A 23,182-nucleotide genomic window follows, 5' to 3' on the forward strand; every position below is an offset into this window, starting at 1 on the left:
GGCAGAGATGCTGCAGTATGTTTTCTGAAAAATTTGACAGGAAAACTTAAAGGAAAATTTCTTATTTTTTACATAATCCCTCTCTCTGTTAATAGAAGTCAAAACAGTAAAAAAAAAAATCCATTTGTATTATTTTTGAAATTTAAATCCTGTCAGAAATCTATAGCATTGGCAGAGCTGAGAGAAGCTGCTGTTATAGTCAGTGTACATCTTGGCCACACCCCCTATCATGATTATTTCTGAAGGAAGCTAATGACTAACTTCTCCTGAAAGTAAGTGCAAACCTCATTCCATAGACCAGTAATCACAATTTTACATGACTGATACTTATTGGTTTCCCCAATGTAGTATTAGCACTTCTTTTGGTATGTCCCAGCCTTAGACTTTCACACAATACTGGATCGATGATTCTCTGATATTCCAAGCAGAGATCTCCTCTCAGCAAATTATATGAAACAGAACATAATTACAGTTCTGGAAGCCTTACTAAATAGTTCAAGTTTTCCAGATGTTATCTTTCGTAAATATTCCTTCAATCTTTTCAAGTTCTTTTAAGTGGATTGTTCAAAGCTGAAGAATATTATATTCTAGTTAAAAGTGAGTTAGATCAGTGAGATATAAATGGAAAAATACTACTTTGTTAACTCTGGCAGTGGAGATTTGTTCTAAAGATGAGGGATACATTGGAATATGACTCAATCATTTCAACATATCTTATTTCATTTTTTTAACATAGTACCTACATCTTAAATAACTATCATTTTTTATAATTTAAAAATTTATTTTGTAATCATAATTATGTCCTTTTGCTCTCATAATACCATATTTATTGACATTAAAGGTGAGGTAATTCATATGGCACTGGGTATGTATTTTTGTAGATCATCCTAGAAAATGTCAGTATTTTTACTAAATTAATTATAGGACCCATAATGCAATCATTAGAGAATGTGGTAATCCATAGCCCAATTCACTTTTATGTCTGAAAAGAATAGCCCAAATAAAGTGGCCCTACTACACAGCCCTAGGGGACACCATTAGTGACCACCACCTTGACTATCATGATGTTGAATTACTGTTTTTTTACTGAATTGCAAATGAATTGGCATTTAATGCTATTAATCTGTTGGTTATTGTTTTATGGGATAGTGTTGAATGGTTTATTATGGTCAAAATAAGCAGTACGCCCTACCAACTCTTCAGCTGCAACTGTCATGTCTTTACAGAATGCCACATGCTTCAAAATTGAAGGCCTTCCCTTAACTAATCCATACTGTTCCATATGTTGCCAAAGTAGGTTTCCCCTGCATCATTAAGATCCATCATGATTCTGAAATTGTTTAGGACTGATGTGACCCTGAACCATTTTTAAATTGGTACCACTACAGCCTGTTGCCATATTCCAGGGACATGTTAGCATAATTGCAAAGTTGTTCAAACAGTTAAGTCCTATTTTGCACTGTTACCACCACTGGTCAGGTATTAGACTAACTATCCTACTAAAAAAGTTTCCTAGAGCAACAAAATAAAGACTTTCATCTACTAGCACTGAAACCTTTTAAACTACATTTTTTCTTTTACTTATCTCTCTCAGCAGATTTGCGACTGTTTAAGTTAAGTCACTGATTTTTTTCTCTGTGTCTTTGCCAAATTTTCAAACTGCTTAATTCACTCTAACACTCAGGCTCACTCCACTCCCCTACCCTACCCCCAATTCCCAGCCACCTGCTCTTACTCTACATTTATACTTCCATAGCGCCACCAACATATTCCTCAAACCAATACCATCAATGTTCCTTCCTGAAGAAAAATAACAGAATTACTCCCAATGTAACACTCACTCCAGTTCACCACCCAAGATTCTCTCTCAAACTGTCTTAATCCTTGCCCCCTATAACTATCAAATTATATCTCTACAACCAACTCAGTACCCTGCTAACATTTTCTAATCCTAATTTATAACAAAGATAAAACTTAAGTTATATAATATATCCCTAACTCAGATTATTTTACAATTCCTCCTCACTCTACTAGCCTTTATCACCAATTATCAAATCCACCTCCTTCAAATACTTAGTGCTTCAACAAATACAAAGAATGTCAACATCTACCCAGCCTGCCTTTGTCTATAACATCTTTTCTCTACAAACCATATCTGATTTATCAATATCTCAAAACAAATTATTCAAATTTACAATCAAATACCAAACCAAGACCAAATTATAACTGGCCCCACTCTTCCCTCTGTAAAATATTAATTCAAAAATTAGTAGAGATATTTACCCCAACCCAACTGTTAATGAAACCACCACTTCAAAACCCCAAATAAATCAGTCACCCAATATATCTCAGCAAAAAAAAAAAAAAAAAAAAGAAGAAGTAAACAGAACCCAAACCCACCTTACTAAATATGAACTTAAGTATGTGCAATAAAATCCATGACATACATGCCTATCTTGCCATATAAACTCCTGATGTAGTCAGTAGTTTTAAACCACTGCTTAAACATAATAACCAATCCTGGTCCTTTACATGTTCATCACACAGTAAAAACTCTTTCATTGTACAATACTATCCAAATACTCTCCTTAAATATAATATTCTCATCCTCAAAACATTTTTACACATAGTTGGTGCCTGTACAATCCACTAAGCTGCATGTGTGCTTTCTCTTTAGTAAGTCCCACCTCTGTAAAATCTTAGAATATATATGTATAAATGTAACTACTGTTTGTGTATAAATGTAAATAGAAATGTACCTACTGTTGTGTATAAATGTAAATAGAAATGTAACTACTCTGTGTTTGACTGGAATTTAATATAATGCAATATTAGCAAATGGAGCTTTTCTCCCCTGGCCTCTGCTGAAAATGGGTATTATCCAGTAGGACTTTCCCGGTAAACAAAGAAAAATAAATAAATAAATAAAATACACTTAGCCAAGTATAAAAATAATTGCATAAAAATGTAAACAAACATTTACAATATAAAAATGTGGCACATAGCTTATAATGTAGATCCACTGAAGAAAAAAAGTAAATAAACATACCACACACAACAGGCACATCCTCTTTAAAAATTCAAACAAATACACAGTCTGTACTAATCCCTTACAGAAAAGGCAACTAGCCTTCCCAGATGCCAAATACATCTCTAAAGACAGTCTGCACTAATCCCTTACAAAAAAGGAAACAGTCCACAGTCTTCCCAGATGCCAAAGGCATCTCTAAAGACAGATTCAGAATCAAAAAACAAACCCTCGCATGTACCACAAGCACACAATATATACTCTCAAACCTTCAACCATTATAAAACCTAAACTTTACCAAAACACACCAGAGAGTCATATAGAAACCATCTATAAAATAAAAAAGAAACCTAGCACTAATTCAAACAAAAACTTTCTGCCTCAACAAAAGTCATAACAACTGTTATGATCCTGAACCTTATGAGAAACATCTGAATATAAAACTACACCATCCAAGCAATCATAAAACAATAAAAAAACTGTGAAAGTGTACAAAATGTAAGAAACCTTACATAATATAATCACAAAACCTTACCCATGCTAAATCTTATTCAGCAGCACCAAGTAATGCAAAACCACTGCCAAATGAAATTAACAGTAAAAAGTAAAGCAAGCATAAAACCAGATAAAAATATGGATAAATAGAATATGCAAGCTTTACTATCAGACACATCAAATATTTTACACTGCACGGTAAGGGAACTGAGGTTATGTCGTGTATCTGTGCCACTGTTTATATTGTTCTTCAACTCTGTGTTCTTTGAAGTATCAAATATGGAAATAATTCTATGTACACCTATATTTTGAACTTGTCTGTAATAATCATATAGTATCGTACCTACAATAATCCAGTGGTTTCATCTAACCACAGCTCTTCGGTATTCATCATATAGGCAAATTGATGTACTAGAATGAACTTTTAGAATAGTTTTGGTCTCTCTTTGTGCATATCTATATATATATATATATATATATATATATATATATATATATATATATATATATGTATAGGATCACTATTAAATCCCGAATACATACATTACCAAAGACCGGAATCTCAAGACCAGATAACCGAAAGATGAGAAGACCAGAAGACCAGAAGCTCGAATTTCAAAATCATGAAGTACGGAGATGTCAGAAGGTTAGGTAAGTATCTATGTTTGGTTGTGTTAGTTAGGGGCTTTAGTGTGTGTGTAAGTGTGTGTTGTGACTGTGATGTGTGTGTGTGTGTGTGTGTGTGTGTGTGTGTGTGTGTGTGTGTGTGGGGGGGGATGTAGGTGTGTGGTGGGGTTTTCATGTGTTTGTCTGTATAGTGTGACCTTGGAGTTAGAATATTTAAGTAGGGGTGTGTTGTAGGGGGCACAGCCCCCACATGAGGGGTGCAGGAGGGCTTGCCCCCCTGTTTTTCTGTAGTTTAGGTTTGTGTGTTTGTATTTTGGGTGACGGTGTGTGTGTGTGTGTGTGTGTGTGTGTGTGTGTGTGTGTGTGTGTGTGTGTGTGTGTGATTTAGTAGTGATCCCATATATATATATATATATATATATATATATATATATATATATATATATATATGGGTCTACTTTGATTCACTGAAAACTCATCTGACTGAATTTCAAAACACACACACCAAATCACTGAAAGCTCAAATCACTGAAAACTGATTTCACTGAATCACATTTCACTGAATATAAGTACTGTTGGGCAAATAAAATGTATATGCCTTTTTCCCCACTGTAGTGCAATCCCGGAGTTAGTATGCATAGGCTGTGGGGGGCACAGCCTCCCACATTGGGGGTGTGGGGAGCATAGCCCCCACCTAATTTTGGTTTTATATTGTTAGCTTTCAGTGAAATGAGATTCATAAATACAAAAGCTGTGCCCACCACACCCCCTAACTATATATACTAACTCCAGGATCGCTCTACAGAGGGGAAAAGGTCATATACATTTTATTTGCCCAACAGTACTTACATTAAGTGAAATGTGATTCAGTGAAATGAGTTTTCAATGATTTGAGCTTTCAGCAATTTTTGAAGGTGAATTGAAATTCAGTGAAATGAATTTTCAGTGAATCAAAGTAGACCCATATATATGTGTATCTGTTTAAAATGCTTTAATAGGAAGAACTGTACTGCTTAGTTAACAAGTCATGAACTGCCGTAGCTGGCTAAGTTAAACTGCTTTGTATGTTGAGCTGTTAAATGAAATGAGAGCAGAAATGTAAATAACACCTTTAGTTACATATATCTAAGATCAGTTTCTGTATATCCCATGTTGTTAAACAATCCTCTTGTGTGTATGTTCATATCCTAAACTCCTCAAGGATTTCGTTATATGAAGGTTCCAATTGAAGCTGATGTTTACTTTATAGCCTTTATATGCAACACATGAACTATAAAGTCTGTAAATCATGCAGTTTTCTCTTTCCACTACAGTAACAATACTGAAGGCCTTTAGTGATTATTTGAATGCATTTACTATGTAATATGTCAAGTATTTAAGACAGCATTACTAGATGCCAAAGAACTCCACTTTCAACAGTAATGCAACTCAAATGAGTGCAAAATCTTTCGTAGAAATACATTTTGTGGAATGCAGCTTTCCTCAGTACTAGAATTAAAGATCATCTGAATCAAGAGGAAAATAGAGCCTACAAAACACTGAGGCCAGTAATGATAGTAGCTTGCATAAACGTGATGGGGTATTCCTGATACTTACAAATGAGTGTAACAAAGGCAAGATTCAAAGAGATCCCTTACTCTAATGTAAAGGCTTTAGAAATAATGAGATACAAATGAAAAATGCTGAAAAGACGAGTATGCTAATGAGGTGGTTTTGCAGTTCATAGTCTGACATCCCTGGGGTATGGGCATCCATTGTTAAAAGCAATATTTTACTTTTGATATTGGAGTTGCAATAGATTAACTTGTTTGTCCAAGTATGTACAATCACATCCCTGACAAACAAATGAATTACTCTGTTTCCCCCAGCATCTCCTTTATTAGTTTGTATTAAGTATGCACAATCACTGAAATGACACAATAAAATTTTCTGCTCAGCAATCACTTTAGCAGTCTGACCATGTATGCACAAGCACTTCTCCGACACACAAATTAATTGTTTCCCCAAGTGATTCCTTAAGGAGTATGTCCAGGTATCCAAAAACACCAAAATTAAACATTTCCCCAAAGCAATTATTTCAGTAAAATGTTGAGGAAACATTCACTCATGCAACCCTTCAGTAAAATGTCCAGGTATGCATAAGTGGCAGAATAAAATGTTCACCCAAGCAACCCCTTCAGTAACATGACCTAGTGTGCACAAGCACCAAAATGAAACATTTCCACTAGTGACTAATTCAGTAACATGACCCAGTATGCACAAGCACCAAAATGAAACATTCAGTCAAGCGACCCATTCAGTAACATGCCCGAATATACACAAGCACCAAAATGAAACATTTTCCCAAGTGACCCCTTCAGTAACATGCCCAAGTATGCACAAGCAGCAAAATTAATCATTTCTCCAAACAACCCTTTCAGTAAAATGTTGATGTACGCACAGGCATCAAACTGAAATGTTCCCAAGTGACCCCTTCAGTAACATGTCATAGTATGCACAAGCACCAAAATGAAACATGTTCCCAAGTGACCCCTTCAGTAACATGCCATAGTATACACAAACATCAACATGAAACATGTTCCCAAGCGACCCCTTCAGTAACATGCCCTAATATATGCAAACATCAACATGAAACATGTTCCCAAGTGACCCCTTCAGTAACATGCCATAGTATACACAAACATCAACATGAAACATGTTCCCAAGTGACCCCTTCAGTAACATGCCATAGTATACACAAACATCAACATGAAATATGTTCCCAAGTGACCCCTTCAGTAACATGCCCTAGTGTGCACAAGCACCAAAATGAAATGTTCACTCGAGAGACCCCTTAAGTAACATGTCATAGTGTGCACAAGAACCAAAACAAAATGTTCACCCAAGAGACCCCTTAAGTAACATGTCATAGCACTGCCCAACCACCAAAATGAAACATTCACCCAAGTGACCCCTTCAGTAACATACCCCAGTATGCACAAACATCAACATGAAACATTTCCTCAAGCGACTCCTTCAGTAACATGCCCTAGTTGCACAAACACCAAAATGAAAAATTTCCCCACTGTTTCCTTCAGCAGTATGCCCATGTATGCACAACTACATTATACTGGAGATATAATTGTCATGTGCATGAAAGAGAACCCATGTTTTTCCTCAGAATACTTTTAGATACTATGAGACTTTTAGCATGTGGTTACAACCCCACCACACCTCTTGAAGCTATATATAGCAACCGCACAGTCATACCACAGTGGAAAAAAGGGAAAAACCTTTGAAAAGCACACCACTGGCTTGTACAGCAGAATATAAATCAATGAAACTCACTGTGATGAAACATTTTTGCAGTGAAGATGCATGGCAGCAGAGTCAGTGATGGCTCTTAGCTATACCGATTAAACAGCAAATTTAATTAAACAAATTTAAGATTAGAACTTTTAACCTATTAGTCAAATAAAATCAACCTGCATACCAAAATATATACTAATGACATTACATTAAAAAGTTCAGTGATAAAATGTGAATGTAAAATGATAAACACAACAAAACTTACATAAAACATGCATAGTTAAATAAATAAATACATGGTACATGACATGAGAATAATACATAAAAATATTTATCTCAATGGCCTTAACTAAGTACTTTTGTTTAAAACTGGCTTTAGAACCACCACCTCTTGCATCAACATTTGAACTACTAATCACTCTAAAAAAAGACATTTTTATAAAAGTTCCAAGTATTAGAATATTAAGTGTATTAGATGTTTTTAATACAAACTGCATATAAATGCTACTATTTGCACTGGCTTAACTGCCTATTTTGCTAGTATAAAACAATCATATCATTATATAACTGCTTCAGATATAATGTTATTGACACCAAACATTCTTTCCATATAATGAAAAAAAAGTAGAATTAGGCCTATAGACAGACGGATAAATAGTTAGAAAGATAAACAGATTCATATATATATATATATATATATATATATATATATATATATATATATATATATATATATATATATATATAAAATAGTCACTATATTTCAAGGTGCCTTTGGTTTGACAGAAACCATGTTAAGGAGAAATACGAAAGAATTTCTCTGTAATAAAATATTTACATTTGATGCATCTTGTTAACAAGATGATGTTTGAATTTGTTTGGCAATAAAAGTTTTATCTATTGTATGATGTGATTTTTCCACTTTTTTGACATGAGCAGATAATATTGTTGCTGTCTGTAAATTAATAATGTTTCTTTCTATGGTGAGAGTTGCTGCTGAAGACAAATACTAGCTACTTGAATTGAGCTTCTACTTACTCATATTTCTAGAGTCAGTAGTGACCAGAAGAGGAAAAAAGTGAACTCCTGTCAATTTATGTGCAGACATAGCATGTCTATTGTGTAATTTGGTTATCATTTTATAACTGTGCAAATACATATATGTTGGACTGAATAGTGGTGACTGAGCTTGGTTAGGAGTTCCAGCTGATAGTCTGGGGAAAAGAATAAATGTTTCATCAACAAGATCCATAAAAAATAAATAAATAACAGAAAGCAGTGTGAATGTGTACTAAAATACTGTAAAGTCAAAGTAAGTGCAGAAATGTGATAACTGGCAGAAACAAAAAAATATAAAACATCTAACTGTCTTCATCTCACAAATATCACAGGGCTTCATCAGAACTGTGTAGGCAACCTATGTAACAGATTTAAATGCTGTCAGAGTTCAGATACTGTGTTCAATTTAAAAACTTAATGACACAGGCACTTATATATTTCTTAATCAATAAAACCACTAAAACTCTATATTAAACCAAATGTATCTCTAAAAAGACATTTTCAATAACAACAAATGTTTCTTTGTTCTTAATTATCTTCATTTCAATACACTTTTAAGATTTATATACTCATTCAGTCTGGATTCATTATTTGCATTAAGGGATATTTGTCATTTTATCCTTTTATGTTCCAAAATAGTATCAAAATCATAATGTGTTAGGCATTCATCAGCAACTCCTAGCCTTTCTGCTTGATGACCAATTACTCTCTCCTACTCAACATGGCTTTTAACTACACCACAGTGCTAAAACTGCCCTGCTGCATTTCCTATATACCATTAATCTAAGTAAACACTTCAGTAATTTTGCTTCCACCCTTTTCCTGGACTTGTCAAAAGCCTTTGACGTGGTCTCACATCAACTTTTCCTCCAAAGACTAAATCTTATATGTCTCACAACTCCTTCAACTAGCTCACCAGTTACCTAAACAGTGTCACCCAATCTGTAAAATGCAATGATTTTACACTCCACATTCTTTCCAAACACTACAGGAGTCACCCAAAGATACTTTTCAATATCTTCATTAATGAGATGCACAAGAAATCAAAACTCACCACCATAATACAATATGCTGATGACTCAACTTCAGTTTGCTCAGACCCAAATCTTTCTACCTTAGAAACCATCACACAGGAATAATTTACCTGCATAGAAAGCTGTCTAAACAAATCTCAATTGCTCTTAAACCCCAACAAAAACATGTAATCCCATTCCTTTCTAAAAATTAAATTGGTACAACACTGACCTTAATATTATTTCCTCAAACAATACAAAAATTTGAAAATGTCACCAACACAAAATTATTGGGGGTTATCACTGCTAACATGCTAAAATCTGGGCATTGTTTTTTACAACAGAACCCCCCCCCGATGTGCAGTAGCAAGGTCTGCCCAAAACCTAGCGCATAGTCTTATAATGGTCGTATTTTTGGTAAACTATTACTTTTTTCCCCCTCACTTCTTGCAGGGGGAAGCCCCCCTGCACCACTTTCTACTTAAATATACCAAGTCCAAGATCACACTACTTTGAGCAAAATGGTAAACTATGATTAGACAATGAATATTCTTGATATCACTGACAAATCTGCACAGTATGTCAATCATGCATCATTTGTATAGTACATCACAGCAACTAGACATGTCAATCACTCTGACCATGCCCATTCCTGAGCAAAACGACTGGGAGGGTACTGTTGTAGAACATCACCAAAATGAGATTTATATATTGACACTGCAGTCAAAAAGACACACTGCAAACAAGGCTCTCTTTACAGAGCAAAGCACCTGGTAAGTGAGCATAGTAAAAACAGAGATACAGCTGCCACCTCCCTTCTCCTTTCTACCCTCCTACATGTCTCAGCAATATTCACAACTGTCAGCTCTTCCATCAAACATAAACTAAAAAGCACCTACAAGAACATTAGCTAATTTGTCTGCAGCATCCCAAACTGCTGACATCACTGTCCAGCATTCAATACCCGCAATTGACTTGAACTTCCTGAATACACCACCTTCTCCCAGCTACTCACAGCACACAAAATACCTCCCCATCCACTTAAAATATCCTTACTATCAAATCTCATCCAACAACATGTACCAAATGGAACCAAAGATACTCAGAACTTTAACTTTTGCTAATAAATCTAATAATTATTACAGTGAGTCCAAGGCATGGAACAAACTTCCAAACCACATCAGGCTTTCAAATCTGCCCTAAAATATCACGTCAAATAAAAACTATGCTACTGTACCACACCTACAGTTTGAATTATGCAATCATAACTCTGTCCACAATAGATATTACACAAGTGTATTAATATAGCATTTTTGATTCAACTCACAGTATTTTGAAAACATGCATTTCCTTAATCTGACATGCTTTGTAAATAATGTTTGTTGAGTGTTTTTATTTGGAATTGTTAAAAGATTTCTTTCTTTCTTTGTTTTGGAGCTTTCCTCTCTGACCTCCACTGAAAATGGGCATTTCAGTTCCAGACAGACTTTCCTGGTAAACAAAAGCAAATAAATAAGTTAATAAATTTCCCACTGCAGTAAACAAAAATGTTTTTTATGTGTGGCAGACTATTTGTACAGAGCATTATTCATAGTCTTAACCCTAATAACATAAATTATTAAATTATACTTGTGAATTAATTGATTGGAATTCCTACTAGTTTTACCTACATAGAAACAGTTGCATCCAATATAAACTGTGACATAAATGACTCCACTGCTATTATATAATATGTATTAAATAGCTATTGCTTTTTCTTTTGGCACAAGCTTTATATAAACAATACCTTCATACTCCATATTTACACATTCCCTTTAGCTTGTGTGTAAAGAACGGTCTATATTATACAGACGATCAATTAAAATCTTAACTTACCTTTCATCGACCCGTATATGTTGAAGTTGCACATCGTCGAACAGCCAAGTCACTAATTTCTAAGGGAAAGAAATTGGAAGCCCAACCACGCACACTACATTACAACAAACACTATGAAAGTGGGGGACTGTGCCCCCCAACTAAATATACTAACTCTGAGATCGCAGTACAGTTGGGAAAAGGGCAGATTTAAAAGAACGGCCAACCAATTTCTTTCCCTTAGAAAGAAATTGATGATGTGGCTGTTTGATGATGTGCAGTTTCGACATATACAGGTCGATGAAAGGTAAGTCGAGATTTTAATTGTTCATTTATATAATATAGACCCTGTAAAGAATACCTTTTTAATAACTCTTTCAGATTAAAGCCTAACTTATTCTCAAATATTGGATCTTTAAATTTTTTTTAATTACCTTAATGTTACTACCATAACTATGTATTACACACCTGACCATATTGCAATTGTCCGTGCATCTTGGATATTACTACTGTGCTCTTGTTTAAGGATGGATGTATATCTACTATGCTTTTCAGCAAACTCCCAACTGATACTTCAACAAACATTTCGAAAGTCTATACTTTGCCTTTAGTGATCAACTGGGGTCAAAAAAACCTCTATTAACAAGTGTTATTAAATGTAAATCTACTCAAATGCAATACCTGATTTCTTATCACAATTGCCTTTATCATTTTATAGTGGGCAATGACTTTCAAAATGTTACAGACTCTTCATCTTTATAGGTTTCTTATAAATCCTTGATATAATCTTAGAATTTTGCCTACTAAAACTGATACACATATCAAGAAAGGTGATACTGGCAATGGAAGTGTGTGAAGTAAAGGATAAAATGCAGTCCGCTGATAGATGACTTGTATAAACTCATTAAACTGCTCAGTATTTCTTCTGAAAATAATCATAAGAAATATAAATTAAAAGATTCCTGCATGAATCCAAATAGTATAAAAATCTTCACCCATTGAATAAGTACCACAATTGCAAATACTAGTGCTATAACAGCAGCCATCAGTACCCGTAAACTTTTTTATATTTTTCTTGAAAAATGAAAACACGTTTTCAAAATAACATTAATCATATCAAAGAAACAGTTAAATTATTTGACTCTGCATGTAATCTTATGATCTAAAAATTATCTTGAAGATGTAAAACCTAAATCCTGAGGTGCACAATAATATAAAAAGGAGATGTATACTGCTGCTAGGAGAGGGTATACTGCTGAGGAGAGGGTAGTCTCTGTCCTTCTGAGCTGAGAGTTGCTGGTTGAAGGCTTATTGTTCCTGTTATTCTAAGTGTATTTGTTCTGGCTTAAGCTCAATTAACCTGAGCTGCTCTGTGTTTGGCATCCTTTGCCAGAGGTCCAGTGTGTTTTTGATTGAAGCCAAGCCATCCAAAGTTAAGAACAAGAAATTAAGGTTTTCTTGAGTTTGATCTGCACTTTTTCACCTGTATTTTACAGTTTTACTGCATACATTTTCCCCTTTTTTAATTGTTTTTACTGTTTGTGCCTGCTTATTACCTGCACTTGTTTTGCACTGAAATATTGCTTAGTTAGCATAAACTAGAGCTAGACTTGTTAAATATAGCATGTTTTTGATACATCTGAACTCAAATCCAGTCATCTTACATTAACAGCAGCTCCCCAGCACCCTTGTGACAAAAGAGTGTGGATATAGCCTTGTCTGAGCTGGGGATTGCTGGAGAAAGCATTATTGTGTGATTTCATATTAGCAGACTAGTTTAAAATTTTGACTGTATATAAGCCTAGCATTTGCTTGGTTTTTGGCTCAATTAACTGGAGCTGTTCTGAAGTTAACATCCTTTGCCAGAAGTCCAGAGTGTTTCTGCTCAAATCAAAGCCATCCAAAGCTAAGAACAAAAAAAAAGCTTATTTTGAGTTTGATCTGCACTTTTTCATCCATATTTACTGTTTTACAGCATTAATTTCTGTCTTTTTGACTGCTTTTACTGTTTTTGCCTGCTTATTACCTGCACTTATTTTTCCCTGAAATATTGCTTAGTTAGCCTAGACTAGAGCTAGAATTGATGAAGCTCATCTGTTTTTCGTATAGTTGAACTCAACTCCAGCCATCTTACATTAAGAACGGCTCCCCTGCACCCTTGTGGCAAAAGAGTGTGGATATAACCTTGCCTGAGCTGGGGATTGCTGGAAGAAAGATTATTGTGTGATTTCCTATAAGCAGACTAGTTTAAAACTCTTAATTTTAACTGTATATAAGCCTCATGTTTGCGCATAGCTGTGCACCTCACAATGGGGGGGTAGTGGTGCCTTGTATAGATGCAAATGCCTAGAAATTATTTTCTTCCCTAGACACCAGTCAATGAAACCCTCCCAGGTTCCCTGCCGCTCTGCAGGCAAAGTAGTTGCGCACTTGTGCTCTGCAGGCAATGCAGCTGAGCACTGAGCAGCGTCGCCCCACTTTCTATTTCTGATCTTCCACAGAATAAGTCCCTATGTTAATCTCAGAGAAATAGTTGATATAACTTGCCCTCTCAGAAATTAGTATTTAAGAATTAACTGTTTCCCAACATTTCTCTAGCCAGTGCTGGCTGACTGACAACCACTTGCTCCTAAAGCAAACAAATGCAGCATGTGAGAGATGTAATTATACCATGAAATTAGAATCAGTCCTCTCACATAACAATAAACAAGACACCCAACAGGTTGTCAGCAGACACACCTCTCCACTCACACAAGATACGGTCAAGACACATAAACCCACATATGTGGAGATACTCACTAAGAGCAAACCAAAGACCAGAGACCTCCCAAGCACAACCTACACATACTGGTACACAAACAGAATCCACCATTATGCATAACAAGACACATATCAGTGTCTCAACAATTAAGCCCCTAAGGCAAAACATCTCAGAACCTAATGTCCAAGTCCTAGGTGTCTCAATAGTGAGACAAACAGATATTCCACTCATCAGGTTGGACAAGGAGAGGGTCACAATCAGCTGCCTGTCAGATGCCAGGCTCTGTCAAATCATGCACGCACTCAAGTCATTCAGCAGCAAGTACCATTATGACTCTGTCATACTGCATGTTGGAATGAATGACTTGAGATGTACCTCTCTGGACTATATGAAGAGAGACATTACTGAACCCTCAGATTATGCGTCCTGGGCAGGTATGTCCCTAACCCTAAGCAGGATTCTAGTTCCACCAAGGATAATGCCATGATACAGACAAAAATGATTGATTTCAATAACTGGCTTAGCTTCTAGTGTCACTCCGGGGGGATCCAGTATCTGACAGCCTGGGAAGAAATAGTCAACAGACCATGCTGCTTTGCCAGAGATGGCCCTCACCTGTCTCCTCAAGGCTTTTGGATATTGGCAAAGATGCTTGCCTCCATCATAGTGCCTGTTTTAGGCAATGTCAAAACAAAAAAAACTTCTGATATAAAGAAATCCACTAGAGACAACCTCAAGGTCATGCTGCTTAATGCTAGGAGCCTAAATAGTAAACTGCACTCCCTGGAAGCACTCCTCATCCTGGAAGATGCTGACATCTGTACAGTCACTGAGACTTGGTTCAAGGCTGTAGAAATCACCCCAGCCATACAAGTTTACAATGCCTTTCACACATTCAGACCTCAAAAGGAGCATGAAAGAACCAAAGGTGGAGGTGTATCAATCTTCATTATATCCAAATACACTTGAGACTGATAAAACAGTATTACTATCTTGAGCTACTCCAGGTCAAAATAAATATAGGCAAAATACCCTGCCACATCATTGTTAGCTACAGGTCCCCCACCATGAACCAGGAGAAGCTGACCACCTACCTGGACTTAATAGAGTTGCTCAGCATACAGCCAAACACCTTGGTCATGCATGATTTCAACTATGCTTCCATCAGTTGTGCAACTTATATGAGCACAAACACGATTGCTCTGAGGTTTCTGGATTTTGTTAATTCAAATGCCCTGGAAAAGTTGGTCTATACCCCCACAAGGGTCTCAAATGTCCTAGATCTAGTGTTCACAGACATGGGGTGGGGGGTTACTGCACTGCCCCCTGTGTGTTGCCCTCTCTGGAAAGGTCAGGCCATAAATCAGTCTCTGAATCACTGGCAGAAAGCACACTGTCCAAGTGGGGAAGTCCATCTCCACCAGTAGACTAGTTATCCACCAGTTATCCACAAGGATTTGTGTTGGGCTCTCTACTGTTTAGGATCTATTTCTCTGAGGTCCAGGTGAAAAGTAGATGGCCTGTGGATTATCAAGTTTGCAGATGGATGCAAACTGGGTGCAGTCATCAAGTCTCCCAATGATGTAAACATATTATAGATGGGACTGACTCAGCCAAATGATTGGTGCCAAAGTCATAGACTAAAACTAAATGCAAAAAAACATGTCATTATCCCCTTTGGCAAAGAAGTAGCCTCCACTAATTATGGTATAGATAGCACTTTTATCAACTGTGGAAAAGTCAACAACATCCCACTCGCAGGCTACTTTACATATAAAAACTATATAAATACAAAGAAATTAATTTCTGTGTGGGAATGTATAAAATGTTGTCTGTTTTATAACCCATATGAATGTCTTTTAGTGTCGCTCCTTTTTAACTTGGTCTGTCAGTCCACATAACAGCAATAATGTTTTGTATAATCACCTGCGTCCATAATTACAAATTGCCCTTCTTTTATCTGCTTTCATGTATTTACAGAATTATCAGATAACAGTTCCTTTTAAGCCCTTCTTTCATCTATACATAGACTATGAAAACAGATTACTGTAGGGATTGAAAAGAAATTCCTAATCTCACTGGTGCATGAAATTTTAAAAGTTAATAATGAATGAAATAAGGGTGGATTAAATTCATGTTATTTACAACAAGCAACCTTCCAAAGTGTTTTCTGATGCTGCTTTGATTTAATAAAATGTTCAAATTTAGATGTCTTGTAAATAGCTTTAGTTCATATAATGGCTTAACCATGTCTATGCTGTGTGACAGATTTTGCATAAAACATGATGATCATTGTGTGCTAAAAACAAAGGACCCAAGTATATAACTGTACACTCATAAGAAAAGACTGCAACTGCATTCACATTTATCTGGAGTTGTAAAAGTCTGTTGTTTCTCTGTCTCTGAAGGATATGCTCTCTCTCTGTCCCCTGTAAAAAAAAAAAAAAAAAAGACTCACTTGCATTCGTGTATCAGTTCCTACACGTCTGGTTGGACAACAAGGTGATCCTGACCTGTTTGGGATTTCTTGCCTCCCTGGCAGCCAATCAGGAAAAGTAATGAAGCTGTCATCCTTAGTGTTAATTTTTCATAAGATGATTTATGAATATTCCTAACTGCTTGCATTGCATAGGGCCTGGCTTCTTTATACGAGATATTATCATTTACAGGCCTGATTGTGCATTATAACTGTCTCTTCATGCCTTTTCACATAGAAAACTAAATCATGCACAGCTGTATTCCGACAGAATAAATCATGCTATACAATACCCTAATGTAATTCATAAATTTCAGAATTTAATTCCATTAGCTTCAATTCATTGTTTTACCAAAACGAACATGGGCTGAATAGAAGCTTTATTTAAAATTAACCTGTTCAATACATAAGTGATCACCTATACTAAAAATTGTTAGAAAAGTTTGCAAATGTCAGATATTTTGGCACACTTAACACTCTTGTATATTTTTCAAAATAAAAATTTCAAAAAAATCGTATTTCGTGATTTTTTTTTTTGCCATCACCAAGATGTTCCTCAAAATATCGAAACATACTCTGGTGGCGGACACTGATAAGCAACCCTGCCTGGAAGAGCTTAGCTGTTTGTCTTTGAGGCACAGCATCGGTGATGGAACACATCTACCATCACTATACCTTTAAACAAAATAAGCCTTTCTCAGACCCTTTTAACTCATGACTCATAACTCAAAGGCAGGGTTAAGTACAATCTATATATAGTCAACTCAGTGTAGCCAAATAACCAGTGGTTTTGGGAGCAGAGAGGAAATTGGTGCACAAAAAGAAAGTTCACACAGTCACATGAAAAGCACAAAAGATTTCACATAGACAGTGACAGGAGATCAGGACTGACCTCTGACCCTGACACAATGATGAAAATATCTTACCGTTGGGCCACTGCACTGGCTTGTTGCCTTAAGCCAAATGTCTCAATGAACTCACCACTGATCCCAGGGCCAGCAAACAAGGGCCACAGTTGGCCTCCCCATCTTTAAGTGACAGAGCACTTTTGGATGAAGAAGGCTGGTCATGGATGACGTGCCAAGGACCAAATGAATGCCCTGTGATAAAACATTACATTGATGGTACCAACACTTCAATAATCCAGACTACCAGCACTACTACTTCCTCGTGTGATAAGGCTGATGAGAAGGATTCCATCTCTTCACCCTCTTCTATGTGTGTTTTTCAATACCTTACAGATGGTCAAGGACAGCGTGACATCTATAGGCTAAAATGGTGGAATTGAAAGATTTATAGAAAATGCATGTCTGAGTGATCATAGCAGCCAAAACAGTGCAAACATATTGCAAGTTTATCTCACGGTCCTATTTCCTGGCTGTATAAACAAAAGTAAAAAGTCAGCTGTCAGCTCTGGCATGATAAGATTCAGTATAAAGGGAATATTGAAAAGTGGTAGTAACTCACAGTTTGAAAATTACATAACTGACTGACTAGGAAGAGAAGAGGCCTTCCAGGTGATGAATGAAATCCAAGGCAGGAGTGACACCTAATGGCAGGAGGCATTAAGTACACTTTGGACACCTGACTGAATTCTACCAAAGACCAGCTGGTTAAGCTGTGCACAGGACGCCACTGGAAATGGAAGGATTTTGTGCCCCCAAAATATAACTGTCCCAACTTTTAAATTGTTCCAGTATGATCAGAAAAGATATTTCCACTACAGGAGCTACTTCATGGATCAGCAGTTTGTTTTAAATTGTTAAAACTCTGACATTTATAGGTATAAATAAATACATACATACATACATAAATAATGGTGAGTATCATTCAGTAAGATGAAAAGTAGTCTGCATAAGTCTTAAATTATCCATGCATACTGCTCTCTCTTAAAGGCTTGATCAATATTTTACGTATTTGAAAAAATATCTTTAGTATACAGTTAGAAGAAAATATGCATTCAAATAGAACTGACTACATTACTTTACAGAAAATGAAATGCGTTACCTGAGGATTTGAATGCTGTCAGTTGAACAGCCTAGAAAAAGAAAACATAAATCACACACGAAAGAATCTAATTTAGCCTATAGTCAAGATGAACACAATTTATTAAGACTTTAGACAAGTTCACATAACAACACACAATATGATGGCAGACAATGTTGGGAAACAGATTATATGCTGTGATCATTATAGTTTGTCTGTTTGCATTTATTATACTGCTTCTTAGATCACTTTCAAAATTTTCAGAATAATAAACAAAAGCAAACTAATTTGCCATTGTCTCTGGGCTTTAGAAACATGTAAATAGTTAGAGTTTTGATTTTCTTCTTTAAATGGCGCCTGTATGTTTCTCGGGTCTCATTTCTGTTAATACTCCTTGTATGGTTTTTCATATATCACTCAGCACTGTTGTATATTATATACCAAATACAATCCAGATGGTTGTTTAATTAGAAACAAAACTCACAAACTGCCAACAAACAATGGGTCAGGAATTGCTCTAGAAAAACTTAGTTCACTGCTTTCATCTTACCATACACAGGAACTTCATAAGAACAATTCTATATTATATAATTCATGTGTATATCACTGATTAAATGGATCTCAGGACCAGATCACTTACCAGGTAAACAAGTAAACAGATCATTCTTCTTTGGAGCAACACTTCAAACACATATATTTACTGACATATTTTCAATCCAAAATTCATTCTGTAGACAATTATTCTGAGGTGAAAGATTACAAGTAAATCAGATCATAATCCATTTCTTGTAAGTAGTTTTAGTTTTAAATACTGATACAAATTATTAAATGGCAAAATATTTTATTCCACCTAGTGACAATCCTCTTATTTTCAATACAGTCAGTAGTTTTGGAATTTGTAAGAAAAATTGCAAATAAGCAGAGAAAGAATTGCGTTCTACACAGTGATATCATCAGCATATAATGATTTTTTTCCTGATTAGTTCTGATTGATCCAGCATGCTGATGGTCATTGGTCACCAATTATTAAAATAATAAATACACTAAGCCAGTTAATGATGGAAAAGTGACCATAATTGACAACAATAAAACACTGAACATCCATTAAGAGTGGACACGCTTATTTTTATTTTGAGTAAATACTAAAATTTTATTGTAATTTAATTTAAGTTTGAGGGAAAATGGTAGTATGTAAAAACTAATTTCCATGGTCATGGACATATAGCCTCCTATTTAAATGTCAGCACTTGTGACAAGTGCTGAGAGACCACAAAAAGAAAAAAAAAGATCAAAAGTCCAGGAGAAGTGCAAATCTCAAACATCACTCTTCTCCTTTAAACTTCTTTTTTTTTTTTTTTTTTTTTTTCGCTGGGGGGAATCCTTCCATAACCCCCCCCCCCCATGTGGGAGGTCAATGTCCCCACCCCTTGAACTTATACATATCAACTTTGAGATTGCCATACCTTGGATAAAAGGGAATTTTCTGGGAAGTGACCATCATTGACTTGGTATATGTAAGTCCAGTTTTTTGGCCATTCAATCTCAGTGTTTTAAGACTCACTTTAGCATGTCCTGACATTTCAAATGAGTAAGCCTTCATGTCCAGAATTTCAATTTCGATGTCTTTGTGGTATTCAAGTAGTCAACTTTCTAGACTATTTTACAAAACCTGTTTTTGGTGGATGGGGTGGACAGATGGTTTTAAATAAAGACAGTGATCTTAGCCAGACCTACTTTGAATGAGTGACCTATCAATGTAAATATTCCTCCTCCCCATCTGAGTGCCACATTACCAATACAGAAACAAGCTACTAAACTATTTTTTGGAGGTGAGTCAACTCCCTCCACCCCTGATATGGAGAACTGCCCCCACACATTCTGTTTCTACATATACAACATTTGAAGCTGCACTAACATGGAGGAACAGGAAACGCATCTACTCCCTTTTCTCTGAGTCAGTGTGACCTCAAAGGTAATATATTTACAAAGTTATCTCTACAGGCAATGGAGGTAAATTTCCTGAAGTGTCTGTTGCCCAAAGTATAAGACAAAGAGGGACATAATGCTGACCACTGTTTTCTGAAGGAAATCGCTGCCAGACAGATTTCTGTGTGCCTGTAATGCCTTTAGTAATTATTTTCCTTTAGGAGATTTTTCCCTTCTTTGAGCTGTTGTGAACATGGAGTTGGTATATATAAGATGTGTATGGGTGGGGACTTGCCCTTCCCATTGGGGATTCAGAGGGCAAGTCCCCCTGCAAAACACACTTACGGTTAACTTTTTTATACTTCTGTACTTTGGGATTTAGCTTTCAGCATTTCTTATGCTCGAGGTTTTGCTATTAGATTTTTTTACAGTGGAAGTATATAGAGAACGTGGATAATGAATAACAAATATAAATATGTCTGATTTTATTTTTGTTGTTATTTCAGGTAGAACACTGATTGAAGTTGAACCTTCTTAGGTTAAGCCACGGAAAGACAATACAAGTAACCACTGCTAACGTTCAGTGGGATAGAACCTCCTTTATATTGTGCTTCACCTAACGTCTTCCTGTACAACGTTCGACTGCATTTATGTCTGCTCAGCAAAGTATGGATGGAAATGCGGTCAGACATTGTGCAGAAGGACATTAAATGATGCACACCTGTACATGGAGAGCAACATAATAAAATATAATACAAAAAAATCGAAACATCTTCAATGGCAGTCCTTCATATATACAGCAAGTAACAAATATAGCATAAAGTTGAAAGGAAAGGAATTAAAAAAAATAATGTACATCAACCAGGGAGTGCTTTTTTCTCTGCAGATGAAATTTCTTCAGACTGGTTAATAATAAACTAGCAGGCATTTAAGCAACAAAAATCATGTGACTAACAATCATATGATTAATAGTCATTATTTGAATAATTTATAAAAAAGACAGTCCCTGGAATTCATTAATGCCTACATTAAGTGTACATCATTCTGAGTGAACAGACAACACAAGCATAACTCACACCTTCCTCCGAATTTTAGTTTTCCTACTGATTTTCTTGTAGCCATAAATATAATATTGAGGGGGATTCATAATGATTACCACAAACTGCACACTACATGTATACTTAGTGTAATTTTTCTGAGTGACTAGAAAGCATAATAAATGTAGTAAGAATATTCTTGAATACAGATCGTGTACACTTGGTGTAGGCATTAATAAATCTCGACTAGTATTGTAAAAATAAGATAAAAACTTGTCAACAAAATAAAATTACATTTTAACAATGCTTGACTTGCTTCCTTTTTAAAACAGCATTACACTTAATGTGATTATTCATTCCAGATAATACAGTATCATTAAAGACAAATTGCCAATGGCATGCTTCATAATCTGTTAATTAGAGCATCCCATTTCTCTAATGTCATACCGACTTGTGTCTAAAATTAAAAATATATTTTTTAAAGGTAGGTTAAAATAAGGCATATTTATCTTTCTTAACATTTCTAGACTACTTATATTCATAAAGTCTTCCTTCATTAAATATTTTACAGTTAATTCAGCAAACCACATACATAGTCCAAGTAAATTTACAGTTAAAATAAGCCTCATGTTATTTGAGTATATATATATATATATATATATATATATATATATATATATATATATATATAAACGATGCTAGGCATTTGTGACAAATCTGCATAAAATACAGATGTAAGAAATATGAAACCTTACATGCAAAGATCATTATATTTAGATGTTATATTTACAGCTGTATGTCACATTTAAGTGGTACAGTGGTATATATGAGAGTATTTTATTTGACACTAACTTCTCAATGGCCTTTGTAACTATGTAAAAGATTATTCAAAGCTAATTTATAAGGAAAGAGTATAAATGTAGGAGGCCCAAGCAACTAATAAGAATAATTTACACTGGCTGGCTGCCAGGTAATATTATGGTGACTATTGGTAGGTCAGCAGCAATCTATTTAACTTCTAAAGATTAGAGTGGACCTTCTTGGTCATCCTATATTTCTCTCAGATGTCTAAAGCCATATGCTACAATGTCAAAACTATTCACTAAAGCATAATATAAACATGAGTTATGGGGTTCATTGTATGAAATCCCCATGGAAGTGATTCATAGGCTATATGATGCTCTAGTCTGTTTGATATGGACCGATTCAGAATTCTGTCACCACTACTGTATCAATGTGGAAGTATGACTGGTGTATCACATGGGTTTTACTCCCTCATTCGTATTCAGAATCCAGCAGATTGTCATCTTTCTCCCCCTCCCCCCTTACAGCAACAGTTGATACATACCAGAACATCTACATACTCCCACTATTCTAGTTGTTTGATTGCACATTTTTCTATTCTAAATTGTAATGTTCTATTATTTCATTTTTTGAAAATTATAATATCCCAACTTTTAAAAAATATATAAGCCATAAACACTCTGGAGTTCTGGTGATGCATGTGTAGGAACAGCCATCGGATCACCCCCACATTTTAACTACATAGCTATAGTGCATTCTATTGAAAAGTTAATCTTTCAAATATAAAGATAAACTTCACATCTGGATTATTTGGGGTGTTTGAAGTTA

At 35.5% G+C, this 23,182-nt stretch overlaps 1 protein-coding gene across 2 annotated transcripts in view; it reads right to left on the reverse strand.

Annotated features, from left to right (window-relative positions):
* Nucleotides 1-23,182, reverse strand: part of ADGRD2 (adhesion G protein-coupled receptor D2) — a 1,709,855-nt gene that overhangs the window by 135,748 nt on the left and 1,550,925 nt on the right. Inside the window, exon 25 of one of the 2 annotated variants that reach the window (XM_044058538.1) lies at nt 18,609-18,639. The exons of the other annotated variant lie outside the window; for it this stretch is intronic. Coding sequence (XP_043914473.1) covers nt 18,609-18,639 — 31 coding nt within the window. The remainder of the gene's footprint in view (nt 1-18,608; nt 18,640-23,182) is intronic. 2 annotated transcript variants of the gene reach the window in all.

This window comes from Protopterus annectens, chromosome 16.part0 (assembly GCF_019279795.1).
Source record: "Protopterus annectens isolate FY-2018-M chromosome 16.part0, PAN1.0, whole genome shotgun sequence".
NCBI lineage: Eukaryota > Metazoa > Chordata > Ceratodontiformes > Protopteridae > Protopterus > Protopterus annectens.